At 46.5% G+C, this 20,245-nt stretch overlaps 1 protein-coding gene across 2 annotated transcripts in view; it reads right to left on the bottom strand.

Moving 5' to 3' along the window:
• The window catches only part of AP3M2 (adaptor related protein complex 3 subunit mu 2), a 68,092-nt gene that overhangs the window by 15,055 nt on the left and 32,792 nt on the right, over nucleotides 1–20,245 (bottom strand). For both annotated transcript variants that reach the window (XM_030199642.1, XM_030199643.1), the window contains 2 exons: nucleotides 3,066–3,151; nucleotides 2,706–2,839 (listed from right to left, as the gene is read on the bottom strand). In XM_030199642.1, coding sequence (XP_030055502.1) covers nucleotides 2,706–2,839; nucleotides 3,066–3,151 — 220 coding nt within the window. The remainder of the gene's footprint in view (nucleotides 1–2,705; nucleotides 2,840–3,065; nucleotides 3,152–20,245) is intronic.

The following is a 20,245-nucleotide window of genomic DNA, read 5'->3' as shown; positions in this document are numbered from 1 at the left end:
TTATGTATGTAAATTGTATTCCTTGCTTAGAATTTTATGATAATGAAGACTAAAAAGAGTCATGGGATAGGATGCAAAGTTCTGGTGTGGATTAGGATTTGGTTATTGGCAAGAAAACAGAGGGTAGGGTTAAATGGTCACTTCTCTCAATGGAGGAGGGTGAACAGTGGAGTGCCACAGGGATCTGTATTGGGTCCAGTGCTATTTAACATATTTATCGATGATATGGAAATCGGAACGATGTGTGAGGTGATTAAATATGCAGATGATACAAAACTATTCAAGGTTGTTAAAACACAAGCGGACTGTGAAATATTGCAGGAAGACCTTAGGAAACTGGAAGACCGGGTATCCAAATGGCAAATGAAATTTAATGTGGACAAATGCAAGATGATGCACATTGGGAAGAATAATCTGAATCATAGTTACCTGATGCTAGGGTCCACCTTGGGGGTCAGCGCTCAAGAAAAAGATCTAAGTGTCGTTGTAGATAATACGATGAAACTTTCTGCTCAGTGTGTGGCAGCAGCCAAAAAAGCAAACAGGATGCTAGGAATTATTACGAAAGGGATGGTGAATAAGACCGAAAATACTACAGTGCCTTTGTATCACTCCATGGTGTGACCGCACCTTGAGTATTGCGTTCAGTTCTGGTCCACGTATCTCAAAAAAGATATAGCGGAATTAGAAAAGGTTCAAAGAAGAGCGACCAAAATGATAAAGGGGATGGAACTCCTCATGTATGAGGAAATGCTAAAGAGGTTAGGGCTCTTCAGCTTGGAAAAGAGATGGAACAGGGGAGATATGATTGAGTTCTACAGAATCCTGAGTGGTGTAGAACGAGTAGAAGTAAATTGATTTTTTACTCGTTCCAAAAGTACAAAGACTAGGGGACACTTAAGGAAGTTACATGGAAATACTTTTAAAACAAATAGGAAATATTTTTTCATTCAATGAATAGTTAAGCTCTGGAAGAGCCAGAGAAATTGGTAACAGAGGTTAGCGTATCTGGGTTTAAAAAAGGTGTGGACACATTCCTGGAGGAAAAGTCCATAGTCTGCTATTGAAACAGACATGGGGAAGCAACTACTTGCCCCGGATTGGTAGCATGGAATGTGGGTTTCTGCCAGGTACTTTGTGACCTGGCTTGGCCACTGTTTGGAAAACAGGATACTGGGATAAATGGACCACTGGTCTAACCCAATAAGGCTACTCTTGTGTACTTATATTCTTATTGTTATTAGTTATAGAAACTTGCTCCCTGTGTGTGAGAGACCCAGCCAGTCCTGGGAAAGGACCGGACCACTGAGCTCCCCCCACACTTGTGCCACTCCCCCCCCCCACACATACTCAGGCCGCTGCCACAGCCATGCCACCCCACCAATTTGCACCACCGACTCCTTTACCTTCCTGTGACTGCTGCTGTCCTCTCCTGCTCCTCCTGTGTGCTGCCCACGACCCGGATGACTGCATTAACGTGACATCGCATTAAAGCAATCATCCGGGTCCTGGGCAGCATGCAGCAGGAGTAGGAGACAGACCAACCTCCTTGAGACAGACCCATCCCGGAAGCAGGCAGGCAGGAAGAAGCATGTCTGCGCCAGGCCCAGGCCCCCCCTTGGAGGCCGGGCCTGGGGAATTTTGCCCCCCCCCCCCACCTGGTCTCGACGGCCCTGACTGGTGCTGGGATCCAAACACAAAGATCTGCTCCTTACACATGAGGAAATCTGAGGCTGAGATCCAGTGACAAAAACTTGGTCTCTTTGTTTTAGAGAAAGCAGGGTTAACTTCCAGTTACATAGAGTCTTTCCTTGTATGTGAGAGTGAGAATCCAGCCACAGGGACATGATCTATGTGTATATCAGGGGCGTAGCCAGACTTCGGCAGGAGGGGGGTCCAGAGCCCGAGGTGAGGTGGCACATTTTAGCCCCCCTCCAGCGCCGCCGACCCCCCCCCCCCGCCATTGCCGACCCCGCCGCCACCTCCACCACCAACTTGCCCCCCCCCCCCTACCGACAACCCTCTGGACCCCCTCTCCCGCCACCAACCCGCCATCGCCTACCTTTGCTGGCGAGGGACCCCAACCCCCGCCAGCCGAGGTCCTCTTCTTTCCGCAAAAGGCTTCCTTCTGTTTCTGGCGTCCTGTACGTGCAGGACGTCAGAAACAGAAGGAAGCCTTTTGCGGAAAGAAGAGGACCTCAGCTGCTGGGGGTTGGGGTCCCCCGCCAGCAAAGGCAGGCGACGGCGGGAGGGGGGGTCCAGAGGGTCGTCGGCAGGGGGGTCCAGGGCCAAATCTACAGGGGCTCAGGCCCCCCAGGACCCACGTAGCTACGCCACTGGTGTATATGAGAGACTGGTACTAGGAACCAGTAACAGAGACTCTCTCCCTGGGTGTAAAGGAAACTGAAGATGGATTCTGATCACAGAAACACTTTTCCCTTGTATGAGGATATGTTTAGAAATAAGAGTCCATGATAAGGTGGAGTAGTAGCCTAGTCGCTAGTGCAGTGGACTTTGATCCTGGGGAACTGAGTTCAATTCCCACTGCAGCTCCTTGTGACTGGGCAAGTCACTTAACCCTCCATTGCCCCTGGTACAAAATAAGTACCTGAATATATGTAGACCACTTTGAATGTAGTTGCAGAAAACCTCAGAAAGGCGGTATATCAAGTCCAATTTCCCTTTCCCTTTCCCCCCTTACGTACTTCTGAGCACTGACATGATATGACAGTAGACGGAAGTTCCCATCAGGTGGAATGAAGGACAGAATTCTCTCTGATTCCCAGCGCTTGAAACGGACACACGGATGGAAGCTAACATCATCAAGCAGGCGGGGGTTCTAAAAAAAAGAGACAGAAGATTATTGCCTGGCTTGGCAATCAACAGTTCCATCCATCCTTGCATCTGCGTCTCATTGTTATTGAAAGTTATTAAGTTAGGTTTTCTTTATTTCCAATCATTAATCAGCTTTTGGCATCCCAACGCTCTGTGAGTAAATCCCAGTGCCACCATATTTGGGTCCTTGTAGAACCCTGTGCCATCTTCCCAATGGGTCTCAGTTTTACCATGAAGGAAAGGGTGAGGTCAGGCATCCCTGTCAGCTTCACACAAGCATCAATCACACCTTGTATTTCTGCAGTAACCGTAGAACCTGTAGAGAACAAAGTCAAAAGAAAGAACAGCCGGCATGAGCAGTAATCAAGGACGATGAACTGAGAATAGACAATGTTTCACCAACCTTCCAAAATCTACAAAGCACTGTAGCCTAATTAGGCTGGACAGAGATGGCTTTTGAAACAGAATAATAGCTGTCTTTTGATTAACTAGCCTCTTGCTACAAATGCTCTTTCGCTCTCTCTCACTTATTACTCCTGTCAGAATTCTGTGCGACTGTGCAGAGCAGAATTTGTCAGTTGCACAAAATTTACTTTTTCATGTAGAATCCTTACCATGGTCTCCGTTCCTGCATTGCAGTACCACAGGGACGGGGACCACATTCATGGATGGCTAGCTGCCCTATCCCCCAAGCCTCGGTGGGCACTCCCTGGGCCTACCTTAACACACCCTGGTGGTCTAGTGACCTCTTTGGGGGCAGGAAAGAACCTTACTCTTTCCTGCCCACTGTCACCGCTCTTGCCGGTACCACCGCTTCTTCAAAATGGCCGCCGAGACTTCAAGCGGCAATATCCTGAGGCTGCCACAGAACGTTTCAGTGGCCATTTTGAAGAAGCAGTGGTACTTGCAAAAGCAGCGGCAGTGGGCAGGAAAGAGTGGGGTTCTTTCCTGCCCTAAGAGGAACTCCTGATGTGCGCCTCTGCAGCTCCTCCCATGCTGGATTGGTGAGTGCGGGGGTGGGGGCACTGGAAAAAGATAATTGGTATCTGTGTACAGTGAGGGAGAGAGGAGGGGGGCTGTAAAGTATGTGAAGTGTGGGTGCAGGGGGAGGGAGGGCTAAAAAAATAAATGGATGGTATCTGTACAGGGAGGGGGCAGTAAGATGGGTGAAGTGTGGGAATTGGGGGGGAGGGAGGGCTGGAAAAAATAAATATGGATGGTATCTGTATAGGGAGGGGGGAGGTAAGATGGATGAAGTGTGGGTGCAGGGAGAGGGGGGGCTGGGAACAAAGGTGGATGGTTGTGGGCAGGGGGGAAGGCTGTGGGGCTGGTGCAAGCAGTATGTATCAATCGCTGCTCACTGCAGGCAAAAATCTGCTATTTACAAGGTATGCAAGAGAGACAGTTGTTGGGAGTTTTCAGCTGGAGGGGCTTGGCCCTGCCAGCCACATCATAGGTATGCTGCTACTGGGTGGGTCTGCGCCCAAAGTGGGTGGGCCTGGGCCAGTGGTGTGCTGGAGCCGGCTCGCACGGTTGTTACATTTTTTACCATCTTGCAAGCCGGTTGTTGTTTAGGGTGAGCCGGCTCTCCTCCCTCCTTCCCTCGAGCTACAGGGTCCCTCCCAGTGTATGGATTCTGGGCAGGCAGGAAAGATCCCCAGTCTTGCCTGCCCGCTGCCGGCGCTGACCCTCCCCTGCTGCCAGATCACTGTTTAAAAATGGCAGCCGAAACTTCCAGCGGCGGCCTCGCAAGACTTCTGCTGAAGGAGTCCGCCCTTCTAAGTCTCGGCAGCCATTTTGAAGAGCGATGCAGTAGCGCAGCGGGAGACTCAGCGCCGGCAGTGGGCAGGAAAGACTGGAGATCTTTCCTGCCTGCCCCGAAGAATCCACTCAACAACCGACAATCACTGGGTATGGGTAGCTGGAGGGGGGGGCAGGGGAGAGAGGACAATCGCTGGGCATGGGTGGCTGGAGGGGGGGCAGAGGAAAGAGGACAATCGCTGACATGGGTGGCTGGAGGGGGGCAGGGGAGAGAGGACAGTCGCTGGGTATGGGTGGTTGGAGGGAGGGCAGGGGAGAGAGGACAATCGCTGGCATGGATGGCTGGAGGGGGGGCATGGGAGAGAGGGCAATCACTGGGTATGGGTGGCTGGATGGGGGGACAGCGGAGAAGACAATCGCTGGGTATGGGTGGTTGGAGGGGGGCAGGGGAGAGAAGAGAATTGCTGGGTATGGGTGGCTGGAGGGGAGGGCAGGGGGACAGGAGGGTTGCTGGACATGGGTGGATGGAGGAGAGGAAAGGGAGAGAAGAAATGCTGGACATTGATGGACGGGACGGGAGGGAAGAGTGAGGAAGGAGATGAGATGAGAGAAAAGGAAGAGAGGAGAAAAACTGCACATGGATGAAGAAAATAGGCAGAAGCTGGATCCACTGGACAGTCAAGTCTGCAGAGGACCCAGCTTTTACTTATGGATGTAAGGCAAGAAATGAAGAAGAAAGGCGGAAAGTAAAGAAATAAATGGAAAGGAAGCCCTGGAAATGGAGTTAAGAGGACAGATAGAAGCAGAATCGGATACTGGGCCAGCATGATCAGAAAAACAAAGTCACCAGACAACAAAGGTAGAAAAAATCATTTTATTTTCATTATAGTGTTTGGAATATGTCCACTTTGAGAATCAGGTGCTCAATATTAAAAGTTTATATTTATTTATGGCATTTTATCCCACATTAAACATGAATTAGATTGGAACCTGGGATCATTTAATTTTTTTTTTCCTGGAGTAATGCATTGCCCCCCCCCCCCCCCCGGCTCTCTCCCCAGCTATAGCCAGCTCTGCAATTTGGGGGGCGGGAGGCGCAGAGGTGGACAGGGGGCCGCAGAGGTGGACGGGGGGAGGCGCAGAGGTGGACGGGGGGGGGGTGCAGAGGTGGACCGGGGAGACAGCCTGTTGTTAAACATTTACCAGCACACCACTGGCCTGGGCCCACCCAGGCCCACCCTTGGCTATGCCACTGGCTGTGGGTGCATATTGTTGGATCTGTCAAGATTCTGCCACAATACAGAAGACTAACACAGAAATCCAATATAATCCCTTCACTGTCAATGTGTTTTTTTTTTAGCTATACAACCTTGGGAATTATGTTTCTTTTTGCAATAAAATGTTAAAACCACAATAACATATTTCAGGGCTTAATTTGTAGACAAAAAGGAAGTGGAACTGTGGGCAGGACCAGAACAGGAAGTGAGGTGGGACCAGAACCAGATGTTAATTTACTCCTACACACACAATACTTCATTTGTGGATAGAAAAGAAGCTGGTATGTACATAAACTTGAAAAACTCATATTTAATACAATATATATATATATATATATATATATATATATATATATATATATATATATGTATATCACCAACAGTTGTATAATTTTGCAACATTATGAACACAATCTTGGACTAATCAATGTTTTTCTCAACATTTACACATGTGATATCACAGTGTTCTTCCCAGAAAGTTTTGGCAGCCAGGTGGCATAAAGGAGTAAGCTGGGTGGGAGCAGAGGTATACTGCACAATATTATAACATTTTCTGTAATTTATAAATGCAAACACACTTTCTGCAAACACATATACATTTCAAGTAAATGCATAACCCTGGGCAAAAATTGTATAATTGAACATTAAGGGGTCCTTTTACAAAGGCGCGCTGAAAAATGGCTTGCGGCAGTGTAGGCATGGGTTTTGGGTGCGCGCCAATCCATTTTTTAGCTTGCCTGTAAAAAAGGCCTCTTTTGTTTTTTTTGCCAAAAATGGACGTGAAGCAGAAGCAAAATCAAAATTGCCGCACGTCCATTTTGGGTCTGAGACGTTACCGCCAGCCATTGACCTAGCGATAAAGAATCGGGACAGTAATGACCTACATGCGTCAAATGCCACTTGGCGTGTGTCCGTTATGTGCCAGAAAATAAAAAAATATTTTTCGCGAACATGCACCAAATTTGAAATTAACCGCAAGGGCCACGTGGTAACCGGGCGGTAACTCTAATCTGGCACACATTCGGCACGAGTAGGCACCTACATGGCTTAGTAAAAGGGCCCCTAACTGATTTAATGATAATGATATCTACATCATGAAAAATGAACACAACAAGAAATATTTTTTATACTGGAAACATAAGTGTTTCAAGGACCTTTGGTTTGACACTGTATAGCAGTTCTTATGAGTTAAATGTAAACAGGGAGGACATTTCTCCTTGGAAGTCACCATAAAAAAAATATTCTCGTGTCATCTGAGCAAGAGGAACATAAATCTCTCCACTACCAGGAAAACTGTGAAATGCAAAACCTGAAAACAATTCCAACAACATACATGTAGCAAACCTGACACACAACAGTAGCACTAATTCCTATGATTCGAACAGCTAGAACCTCACCTATGAATAGGCAGCACTACAAATAGTACACTGGGTCCTAGAACACCAATACACCCACTACTGGTAAAACAGAATGGGTGGCATAGGAGCCAACTTTTCAAAATTATTGGGGGTGCTAAACCCAATGGAAATCACCCCTCCCTGGACCCATACAAGGAATTTTCTCAATATTGGGGGTGCTCAAGCACCCACAGCACCCACAGAGTCGGCTCCTATGATGAGTGGGACTGCCATAGACCTCTATACAAAGAACATGCAAACAGAAAACTGCACCTTGGTCACAAGCAAAACTTATGCCTGCTGAAACCTGGTGTAAATCCTGGCAAGCAAGCTAGGCGTGTAACTCTGGTACTCTATAATACTGCACCCAAATTTTGGGAATGCCTTTGACCCACTCATCATTTATCGTTGTTTCATTTACTAGACCGTCACTTATTACAAAGGTAAATCAGAACGGTTTACAATATAAAATAACATTAAAAATAATATTAAAACATACTTTGAAATCCATTTGTGATAGGAAAGCACTACAAAAAGACAACATACATACAGATTTCACAGACTGTAATTATAAAAACATTAGTAAGAACACAAAACTAAAAAGTTTTTTTTTTAGTTTATCCTTTATTTCTGTTTTAAATGTTTGTTTAAACGGACTCTCGAAAAAGATATGTTTTTAAAACTTTATGAAAATGAGTATAAGAATCCTCAAGCCTAAGTTCTTTAGGAAGACAATTCCAAAGAGACGGAGCTAAAAATAAGAATGCCGATGTTCGTGTTGATTCCCATCTAGCTTTGGATGGATAAGGAAATACAAGTCTGTTATCTGTCAACGACCGAAGTGTCCCTCCGCACCCTTTTGAGTTAGCATGAGACAAAGTAATAACACTGTCCAGTAAAACGCAGTTGAGTGGAATACTATCATTTGAACCTTTTACTGGACAGTGTTATTACTTTGGATACAGACAGGTTGTGTGAGTTCTTTGAAACGAGGATGTGTTTACTTTTCTTGTTGAACAGCCATGGGAAATGCAGATGTACAACATCATTTCACGGAAGTTCAAGAAGGGAGCTGAAGTGGGTGTGGATTAAGCCCGTGTTCTTTTGACATCATGGAGTTTGGTGGCGTTTAGTGAATAAGAGGCATTTCAGCTGCAATTACAGCTCCTGAAGAAGTGATACGAAACGGGGCACCTTGTAGAGCTGCAGTCTGTCCAGTTTGCCACAGCTAAGTGGCTCATTATATCGTACTCTGTGAGTGATAATTTGGGACATTAGTGGATGCTTTCATCTGGGAACATTATAAAGCACAGCTTTTGCTTTATGGACAAAAACGTTTTCAGGTCAGGATACTACATTATTTTGGTTTATATGTTCACAAGTAGGATTACGTGGATGTGTGAACCTGGTCACTAATCTAAGCAAAAGTAGCTATTTAAGCTCTATTTTGCTCGTTTGACTTACTGGTTAGTACATGTAAGTAGTGAAGCACTTAGGGGACCTTTTACTAAGAGTAGTAGGCTCTATGCGTGTGCAGCGCGCGCCCAAATGAAACTACCGCCAGGCTAGCGCGTCCTCCTGGCAGTAATTTCAGATTTGGCATGCGGCCATAACGCGTGAATTAATTTTATTTCCTCCTACGAGTGCCTAATCGGCACTTGGCATGCGCCAATCGGTCACCGCACGCATAGCGCGTGAGCCTTTACCACTAGATCAATGGGTGGCGTTAAGGGCTCAGGCCGGTTTTGGGTGCGCGCTGGTTTCATTTTTACCGCAGGCACTTTTCCCACCTCATTAAAAAAAAGCCCTTTTATGCAAGCCCGGTAAAAACCGGCCTGGCACGCACCCAATACACGCGCCTACACTACCGCAGACCACTTTTTACCACGGCTTAGTAAAAGGACCCCTTAGTGATTCTATATTATATATAAAAATAATTTCAGGGCAAAAAATTGCTGTATCTTGCCCCAGGATGTCCTTCAAAGTGGTTGAGAAATCGATCATAGAGATTTTGTTGTTAGTTTCATTATATTGTCTCTGAAAAGAGTATTGGTTTTGTCAAGAGTCATGACAATTATAATAGCACTAAAAATTTAATGGATATGGTTGATAGCATTGAAATCCCATAAGAACTGAGAGGGGAAATTATCAACATGGGCTACTGCTGAGTTTACCACAAGTTGGGTTATTTTACAACAGGGGACGGGCGGTGATGGAGGAGATTACTTGCAGGGACTGGATAGGTTATGGATGGAGAATAGGCATGTACTGCACATTGAGTGAACACACAGTATTTTACTCAAGAACAGACAGTAAGTGCAAGTACGCTAGCGTTTAACTATAGAAAAGGTGATTACGACAAAATGAGAAAAATGGCGAAAAAAAGACTGAAAGGAGCAGCTCGCAGAGTAAAAAACTTGCATCAGGCGTGGATGCTGTTTAAAAACACCATCCTGGAGGTTCAGGACAAATATATTCCACGTATTAGAAAAAAGGGAAAAAAGACTAAACGTCAGCCGGCGTGGCTAAACAGTAAGATAAAGGAAATCATTAGAGTCAAAAAACAATCCTTCAGAAAGTGGAGAAGAGAACCAACTGAAAGTAACAGGATAGATCATAAGGAATGCCAAGCCAAATGCAAAGCGGAGATAAGGAGGGCAAAAAAGGACTTTGAGAAGAAATTAGCGTTGGAAGCAAAAATACATAGTAAAACTTTTTTAGATACATTAAAAGCAGGAAACCGGCCAAAGAGTCGGTTGGGCCGCTGGACGAAAATGGTGTTAAAGGGGCGATCAAGGAGGACAAAGCCGTAGCGGAGAAATTAAATGAATTCTTTGCTTCGGTCTTCACCGAGGAGGATTTGGGGGGGACACCGGTGCCGGAAAGAATATTTGAAGCGGGGGAGTCGGAGAAACTAAACAAATTCTCTGTAACCTTGGAGGATGTAATGGGTCAGTTCAGCAAGCTGAAGAGTAGTAAATCACCGGGACCTGATGGTATTCATCCCAGAGTATTAATAGAACTAAAAAATGAACTTGCGGAGCTACTGTTAGAAATATGCAATCTGTCCCTAAAATCGAGTGTAATACCGGAAGACTGGAGGGTAGCCAATGTTACTCCGATTTTTAAGAAAGGTTCCAGAGGAGATCCGGGAAATTATAGACCGGTGAGTCTGACGTCGGTGCCGGGCAAGATGGTGGAGGCTATTATTAAGAATAAAATTGCAGAGCATATACAAAAACATGGACTGATGAGACAAAGTCAGCACGGATTTAGTGAAGGGAAGTCTTGCCTCACCAATCTAATGCATTTTTTTGAGGGGGTAAGCAAACATGTGGACAATGGGGAGCCGGTTGATATTGTATATCTGGATTTTCAGAAGGCGTTTGACAAAGTGCCGCACGAAAGACTCCTGAAGAAATTGCAGAGTCATGGAATCGGAGGTAGGGTATTATTATGGATTAAGAACTGGTTGAAAGATAGGAAGCAAAGAGTAGGATTGCGTGGCCAGTATTCTCAGTGGAGGAGGGTAGTTAGTGGGGTCCCGCAGGGGTCTGTGCTGGGTCCGTTGCTTTTTAATGTATTTATAAATGACCTAGAGATGGGAATAACTAGTGAGGTAATTAAATTCGCCGATGACACAAAATTATTCAGGGTCGTCAAGTCGCAGGAGGAATGTGAACGATTACAGGAGGACCTTGCGAGACTGGGAGAATGGGCGTGCAAGTGGCAGATGAAGTTCAATGTTGACAAGTGCAAAGTGATGCATGTGGGTAAGAGGAACCCGAATTATAGCTACGTCTTGCAAGGTTCCGCGTTAGGAGTTACGGATCAAGAAAGGGATCTGGGTGTCGTCGTCGATGATACGCTGAAACCTTCTGCTCAGTGTGCTGCTGCGGCTAGGAAAGCGAATAGAATGTTGGGTGTTATTAAGAAGGGTATGGAGTCCAGGTGTGCGGATGTTATAATGCCGTTGTATCGCTCCATGGTGCGACCGCACCTGGAGTATTGTGTTCAGTACTGGTCTCCGTATCTCAAAAAAGATATAGTAGAATTGGAAAAGGTACAGCGAAGGGCGACGAAAATGATAGTGGGGATGGGACGACTTTCCTATGAAGAGAGGCTGAGAAGGCTAGGGCTTTTCAGCTTGGAGAAGAGACGGCTGAGGGGAGATATGATAGAAGTGTATAAAATAATGAGTGGAATGGATCGGGTGGATGTGAAGCGACTGTTCACGCTATCCAAAAATACTAGGACTAGAGGGCATGAGTTGAAGCTACAGTGTGGTAAATTTAAAACGAATCGGAGAAAATTTTTCTTCACCCAACGTGTAATTAGACTCTGGAATTCATTGCCGGAGAACGTGGTACGGGCGGTTAGCTTGACGGAGTTTAAAAAGGGGTTAGATAGATTCCTAAAGGACAAGTCCATAGACCGCTATTAAATGGACTGGAAAAATTCCTCATTTTTAGGTATAACTTGTCTGGAATGTTTTTACGTTTGGGGAGCGTGCCAGGTGCCCTTGACCTGGATTGGCCACTGTCGGTGACAGGATGCTGGGCTAGATGGACCTTTGGTCTTTCCCAGTATGGCACTACTTATGTACTTATGTACTTATGTACTTATGCATCTGTGCACACGTCAAATAAAATTAATGTGCAGTAATGGAAGGGACTGGGACACGATTTAGAAAGCAGCCCTAAAACCACCACAGGGCGTAACTCCTTCAGATTTATGGAGGTTTAGGACCCTGTAGTATGGGGGCCCAGGGCAACTGCCTTGCTTGTACCCCGCCCCCAAGCCTGCCCTGCATCCTGGGCATGCCACCATCAGTTTTCATGCATTAACTTTTGCAGATGTGGAGGGGCATAATCAAACGCGAACACCTATCTCCATGGGCGTCTATGTCCGAAAACGGGTACGTGAAGAGGCGGGCCAGACCGTATTTTCGAAAAAATGGACGTTTTTCAGCTGGGCATTTGTTTTTTTTAGCGATAATGGAAACTAAAAATGCCCAGCTCAAAAACGTCCTAATCCGAGCCATTTGGTCGTGGGAGGGGCCACAATTTGTAGTGCACTCGCCCCCCTGACATGCCAGGACACCAACTGGGCACCCTAGAGGTCAGTGCGGTGGACTTCAGACAACGCTCCCACATGCATAGCTCCCTTACCCAACCCCTCTCCCCCAAAACCTACTACCCACAAATGTACAACGCTACCATAGCTCTTAGAGGTGAAGGGGGCACCTACATGTGGGTACGGTGGGTTTTGCAGGCCTCCCATTTACCAGCACAAGTGTTACAGGTGTGAGGGGGGTGGGCCTGGGTCCGCATGGCTGAAGTGCACTGCGGTACCCACTAAAAGTGCTCCAGGGATCTGCATACACGCAGGCCTCTAGGACTGGTTGCTGCTATATAACATTGGCACACCAGTTGACACCTGAAGACTAATCTCTCCGAAAACGTCCTTTATTGGAATAAGCACGCTTACTCACAGTTAACTGCAGATCAGAGGTTGTGCCCCACTGGCAACGAGTCTCCCTGGTACTGAGATGAGCAGTAGGTCAGAGCTGGCAGAATGGTGTACAATGCCCTCTTTCAGCCACATTCAAGGGAAGAACTAAGTTCTGTAACATGGCTAACACGTGAAAGGGATCTAAAACTGGCTTACAAAAATGGCCACTACCTCATGGACTACCGGAAACAAAACAGGGCACACTCTGACCCAGTAAGCAGGGGGAAAAGCACCATGGGAGTAGAGCCTACCAACTACCAACATCGTGAGCATTTGCCACAAGCTAGTGGAATCACGGAGCCCAATACCCTACACCCACCACAATGCATTGCTGATGTGACTCTGCAGTGCGCATAACAGAAAAGGTGTCACACTCACCCGAGAGCCACATCAGAACCAGGGAAAGGCTGTCACAGGATAGAACACATTCTGCAGTCATAGAGGTGGGTACGGCATTTGAGGCTGGCATAGAGGCTGGAAAAAAAGTTTTTCAAGTGGGGTTTTTTTGGTGGGAGGGGGTTAGTGACCACTGGGGGAGTCCGGGGAGGTGATCCCCGATTCCCTCCAGTGGTCATCTGGTCAGTTGGGGCACTTTTTTGGGACCTGTTCGTGAAAAAAAAGGGTCCAAAAAAAGTGACCCAAAATCGCGGTAAAAACGCCTTTTTTTTTTTTCGATTATCAGCTAAAGACGCCTATCTCTCCTCAGCCAATAACCACGCCCCAGTTCCACCTTCACCATGCCTCCACAGGGGCGTAGCTACGGGTGGGCCTGGCTGGGCCCAGGCCCACCCAATTTCAGCCCAGGCCCGCCCAGCGCCAGCGCCAGCCCCAGCTCCCATTGCCGGCCACTGCTGCTTTTCCTGTTGAGCAGCAGGGCTGGCGCTACAAAAAGAAGAAGCGCTAATGCTAAGGACAAAAAATGTTTAAAAAAAAAAAAAGCGCGGCACCGGCAGGCACTGTCTAGGCAGCCTTGAGGCATTGGCTGCTGGCTCGCAGGCTCCTCCCGTCTCCTACGTCACTGCCCCTGGAGCGACGCAGGGGCAGTAACGTAAGAGACGGGAGGAGCCTGCGAGCCAGCAGCCAATGCCTCAAGGCTGCCTAGACAGTGCCTGCCGGTGCCGCACTTTTTTTTTTTTTTAAACATTTTTTGGCCTTAGCGTTAGCGCTTCTTTTTGTAGCGCCGGCCCTGCTGCTCAACAGGAAAAGCAGCAGTGGCCGGCAATGGGAGCTGGGGCTGGCATGCAGGGCGGGCCTCGAGGAAAAGAGGGAAAACATGGAAGGATGGGGAGAAAGAGGGAAAACAGATGGAAGGATGGGGAGAAAAGAGGGAAAACAGATGGAAGGGTGGCAGAGAAAGAGGGAAAACATGGAAGGATGGGGAGAAAGAGGGAAAACATGGAAGGATGGGGAGAAAGAGAGAAAACAGATGGAAGGATGGGGAGAAAAGAGGGAAAACAGAAGGATGGCAGAGAAAGGGAAAACAGATGGAAGGATGGCAGAGAATGAGGGAAAACATGGAAGGATGGGAAGAAAGAGGGAAAACATGGAAGGATGGGGAGAAAGAGGGAAAACAGATGGAAGGATGGGGAGAAAAGAGGGAAAACAGATGGAAGGATGGCAGAGAATGAGGGAAAACATGGAAGGATTACTACTACTACTACTACTATTTAGCATTTCTATAGCGCTACAAGGCATACGCAGCGCTGTACAAACATAGAAGAAAGACAGTCCCTGCTCAAAGAGCTTACAATCTAATAGAAAAAAATAAATAAAGTAAGCAAATCAAATCAATTAATGTGAGCGGGAAGGAAGAGAGGAGGGTAGGTGGAGGCGAGTGGTTACGAGTCAAAAGCAATGTTAAAGAGGTGGGTTTTCAGTCTAGATTTAAAGGTGGCCAAGGATGGGGCAAGACGTAGGGGCTCAGGAAGTTTATTCCAGGCGTAGGGTGCAGCGAGACAGAAGGCGTGAAGTCTGGAGTTGGCAGTAGTGGAGAAGGGAACAGATAAGAAGGATTTATCCATGGAGCGGAGTGCACGGGAAGGGGTGTAGGGAAGGACGAGTGTGGAGAGATACTGGGGAGCAGCAGAGTGAATACATTTATAGGTTAGTAGAAGAAGTTTGAACAGGATGCGAAAACGGATAGGGAGCCAGTGAAGGGTCTTGAGGAGAGGGGTAGTATGAGTAAAGCGACCCTGGCGGAAGATGAGACGGGCAGCAGAGTTTTGAACCGACTGGAGAGGGGAGAGGTGACTAAGTGGGAGGCCAGCAAGAAGCAGATTGCAGTAGTCTAAACGAGAGGTGACAAGGGTGTGGATGAGGGTTTTGGTAGAGTGCTCGGAAAGAAAGGGGCGGATTTTACGGATGTTGTAAAGAAAGAAACGACAGGTCTTGGCGGTCTGCTGGATATGAGCAGAGAAGGAGAGAGAAGAGTCAAAGATGACCCCAAGGTTTCGAGCTGAGGAGACAGGGAGAATGAGAGAGCCATCAACAGAAATAGAAAACGGGGGGAGCGGGGAGGTGGGTTTGGGGGGGAAAATGAGAAGCTCGGTTTTGGTCATATTTAATTTCAGGTGGCGTTGAGACATCCAGGCAGCAATGTCAGACAAGCACGCTGAAACTTTGGTTTGGATGCAAGGTGAGATATCAGGGGTAGAAAGGTAGATTTGGGAGCATAGAGGTGGTAGGAAAAGCCATGGGATGAGATTAATGAACCAAGGGAAGAAGTGTAGATAGAAAAGAGGAGGGGACCAAGAACAGAACCCTGAGGTACGCCGACAGGCAGAGGGATAGAAGTAGAAGAGGATCCACCAGAGTGAACACTAAAGGTGCGGAGGGAGAGGTAGGAAGAGAACCAGGAAAGGACAGAGCCCTGGAATCCAAGTGAGGACAGGGTATCGAGAAGTATGCTGTGATCGACAGTGTCAAAAGCAGCGGAAAGATCAAGAAGAATGAGGATGGAATATTGACCTCTGGATTTAGCCAGTAATAGGTCATTGGAGACTTTAGTAAGCGCAGTTTCGGTTGAGTGGAGAGGGCGAAAACCAGATTGTAATGGGTCAAGAATAGCATGTGAGGAGAGAAAATCAAGGCAGCGGCGGTGAACAGCACGCTCAAGTAATTTGGAGAGAAAAGGAAGGAGGGAGATGGGTCGGTAATTAGAGGGACAAGTAGGGTCAAGTGAAGGCTTCTTAAGGAGAGGTGTGACCACAGCATGTTTAAAGGCAGCAGGGACAGTCGCAGTGGAAAGTGAGGATGGGGAGAAAGAGGGAAAACAGATGGAAAGATGGGGAGAAAAGAGGGGAAACAGATGGAAGGATGGCAGAGAATGAGGGAAAACATGGAAGGATGGGGAGAAAGAGGGAAAACAGATGGAAGGATGGCAGAGAATGAGGGAAAACATGGAAGGATGGGGAGAAAGAGGGAAAACAGATGGAAGGATGGGGCAAAAAGAGGGGAAACAGATGGAAGGATGGCAGAGAATGAGGGAAAACATGGAAGGATGGGGAGAAAGAGGGAAAACATGGAAGGATGGGGAGAAAAGAGGGAAAACAGATGGAAGGATGGCAGAGAAAGAGGGAAAACAGATGGAAGGATGGGGAGAGAAAGAGGGAAAACGGATGGATGGGGAGAGAGACTCTGGATGGAAGGATGGGGAGAGAAAGAGGGGACATGGATGAAAGGATGCAGAGAGAAAGGGGAGACTGGAAGGATGTGGAGAGAGAAGGGACACTGAACAGAAAAGGGTACAGAGATACAGAGACACTGGTTAGAAAGAGGGAGAGAGAGACATTAGATGGAAGGATCAGAAGAGAGGGTAGATGGATGGAAGGATGGGGAGAGAAAGAGGGAAGACGCTGGATGGAAGGGTAGGGAGAAAGAGTTGACACTGGACGGAAGGATGCAGAAAGAAAGAGGGGAGACTACTGGAAGGATGGGGAGAGAGAGGGGAGACTGGAAGGATGGGGAGAGAAAGAGGAGAGCTGCTGGATGGAAAAGGGGAGTAGTGAAAGACTGGAGAATAAGAGGAAGGGGCATGGGGTGAACAAGGGTGAGAAAAAGATGAAAAGCCATACAGTGGGGGAAATAAGTATTTGATCCCTTGCTGATTTTGTAAGTTTGCCCACTGACAAAGACATGAGCAGCCCATAATTGAAGGGTAGGTTATTGGTAACAGTGAGAGATAGCACATCACAAATTAAATCCGGAAAATCACATTGTGGAAAGTATATGAATTTATTTGCATTCTGCAGAGGGAAATAAGTATTTGATCCCTCTGGCAAACAAGACCTAATACTTGGTGGCAAAACCCTTGTTGGCAAGCACAGCGGTCATACGTCTTCTGTAGTTGATGATGAGGTTTGCACACATGTCAGGAGGAATTTTGGTCCACTCCTCTTTGCAGATCATCTCTAAATCATTAAGAGTTCTGGGCTGTCGCTTGGCAACTCGCAGCTTCAGCTCCCTCCATAAGTTTTCAATGGGATTAAGGTCTGGTGACTGGCTAGGCCACTCCATGACCCTAATGTGCTTCTTCCTGAGCCACTCCTTTGTTGCCTTGGCTGTATGTTTTGGGTCATTGTCGTGCTGGAAGACCCAGCCATGACCCATTTTTAAGGCCCTGGCGGAGGGAAGGAGGTTGTCACTCAGAATTGTACGGTACATGGCCCCATCCATTCTCCCATTGATGCGGTGAAGTAGTCCTGTGCCCTTAGCAGAGAAACACCCCCAAAACATAACATTTCCGCCTCCATGCTTGACAGTGGGGACGGTGTTCTTTGGGTCATAGGCAGCATTTCTCTTCCTCCAAACACGGCGAGTTGAGTTCATGCCAAAGAGCTCAATTTTTGTCTCATCTGACCACAGCACCTTCTCCCAATCACTCTCGGCATCATCCAGGTGTTCACTGGCAAACTTCAGACGGGCCGTCACATGTGCCTTCCGGAGCAGGGGGACCTTGCGGGCACTGCAGGATTGCAATCCGATATGTCGTAATGTGTTACCAATGGTTTTCGTGGTGACAGTGGTCCCAGCTGCCTTGAGATCATTGACAAGTTCCCCCCTTGTAGTTGTAGGCTGATTTCTAACCTTCCTCATGATCAAGGATACCCCACGAGGTGAGATTTTGCGTGGAGCCCCAGATCTTTGTCGATTGACAGTCATTTTGTACTTCTTCCATTTTCTTACTATGGCACCAACAGTTGTCTCCTTCTTGCCCAGCGTCTTACTGATGGTTTTGTAGCCCATTCCAGCCTTGTGCAGGTGTATGATCTTGTCCCTGACATCCTTAGACAGCTCCTTGCTCTTGGCCATTTTGTAGAGGTTAGAGTCTGACTGATTCACTGAGTCTGTGGACAGGTGTCTTTCATACAGGTGACCATTGCCGACAGCTGTCTGTCATGCAGGTAACGAGTTGATTTGGAGCATCTACCTGGTCTGTAGGGGCCAGATCTCTTACTGGTTGGTGGGGGATCAAATACTTATTTCCCTCTGCAGAATGCAAATAAATTCATATACTTTCCACAATGTGATTTTCCGGATTTAATTTGTGATGTGCTATCTCTCACTGTTACCAATAACCTACCCTTCAATTATGGGCTGCTCATGTCTTTGTCAGTGGGCAAACTTACAAAATCAGCAAGGGATCAAATACTTATTTCCCCCACTGTAAGTAGATGAAGGAAATTAAAGAATGGATAGTAAGAATTAATTAAATCAGGACAGAGAGAGAGAGAGGCAGAAAAATATTGAAGAAAGCAAAGAAAAAGGAGAGAAAAATGACAAATGGCCAGGAAAACCTGGCAGAAGAGTTAAGCGAATACGAAGGAAAGCAGAATCTATAGACTGGGAGCGACACAATGAGAAAAAGTAAATGGCCATACAAGAAAGGTAAAGAAAATAATTTTATTTTTAATTTAGGATAAAGTAATATGGTACCTGTGTTAATGAAGTTTCAGAGACCAATACTTCCTTCCTTAGGTCAGGCGAGGATACAGTAACAGCATTATACTGACCTGAGGCAGGAGGTTTTGGCCTCTGAAAGCTCACTGAAAAGGGTGTTAGGCTATTAAATAAATTTTCTGAAATCTGATGCACTGAAAAGCAGCACTTTACCCTGTGTGACAAATGCATCTGATTAGCGTGACTAAAGTTTGCTGGGGGAGGGGGGTAGAGAGAAAATTTTGTGCCCACCCACTTTGGGTTCAGGCCCATCCAAAACTGGCAGTCTGGCTACGCCACTGTGCCTCCAACACGCCCCCATCAACTTTACCCGTTTCGGCAACGGATTGCAGTTGGAAACGCCCAAAATCGGCTTTCGATTATACAGATTTGCGCCCATGGGAGAAAGACGCCCATCTCCCGATTTGGGTCGCAATATAGGCGTTTTTCTCTTTCGATTATAAGCTGGATAATGTGGTAAGTAAAAATCTTTACTATCTTTTAGTAAATAAGCCCCACACAGTGTAGATGTTACAAATAAGTGACTTCATTTTTTCTTACTCGCTTGCTGGAATTTTCAGTAGTAGTCCTTTAGCTCTAAGGGGATTATAGATTTCAAAAAAATCTTTTGAACACAAAATCTTGTCATCCATTTTTGGAATTCATTTTTGCCTAAGTTCAAGAAATATAACATGTGATACACACTGTTTTTATAGAAAAACAAGGGGCAGGCCCTAAGGCTGCTTTTTGTGGTCTGTAAGTCACTGCTGGCTATTTGGGACCCAGCCCTCTACTCTCTTCCTGTAAACATCATAACTGGACAATAAGAGATCCTGCCACAATCTCCAGTTTCTCAAACTGTACACAAGAGGATTTCAGGGATTGCAATTCATCACTTCTTGCCAAACTTTCTTACCAACAAGCCCTCATGAGCGGAAGCAAACCTAGTTTATGAGGTTATGGGTAAAAATACTTTACAGTGTCAAATAATCTTAAATTCAGACAGTACAACTTGTGGTAAGATGTCCTATGTGCAGACATGTTTTCCAGAGGAAAAATAGACAGTAGGCCATACCCAGGCCCAGACTATACCCACACACATCTTTCTCTGTGAACAAAAAATATCCAGACACAAATTACTGTCATTATCCCACAACACTGGATTTGGAAAAGGTCCAGATCCAAATCCATATCCAAACATAGTGAAGCAAGGCCTGTTGACATAAATTTACCTTATTTCCCCAACCTTGGCTGGCTATGTTATTTGGAGGTCTACCCTCAACTTTTGCTCACAGTATCACAAGAGGGTTCATTCAAAGGTGAAGGTTCTAGACTTCACAAAACTAACTTTATTTAGATGGGGGGATTACCTCAAGGAATTGCTGTCTGGATGGGAATATCTGGAGGAAGTTGGAAAGCAGTGGGCAAAACTGAAAGGAGCTATTGTAAGTGCAACAAACCTTTTTATAAGGAAAGTAAATAAAAGTAAGAGGAAAAGGAGGCTGCTTTGGTTCTCAGAAGTAG

The sequence above is a fragment of the Microcaecilia unicolor genome, chromosome 4, assembly GCF_901765095.1.
Source record: "Microcaecilia unicolor chromosome 4, aMicUni1.1, whole genome shotgun sequence".
Taxonomy (NCBI): domain Eukaryota; kingdom Metazoa; phylum Chordata; class Amphibia; order Gymnophiona; family Siphonopidae; genus Microcaecilia; species Microcaecilia unicolor.
Note: the sequence above shows the minus strand (reverse complement) of the source record. Positions and strands in the feature narration are given on the sequence as shown.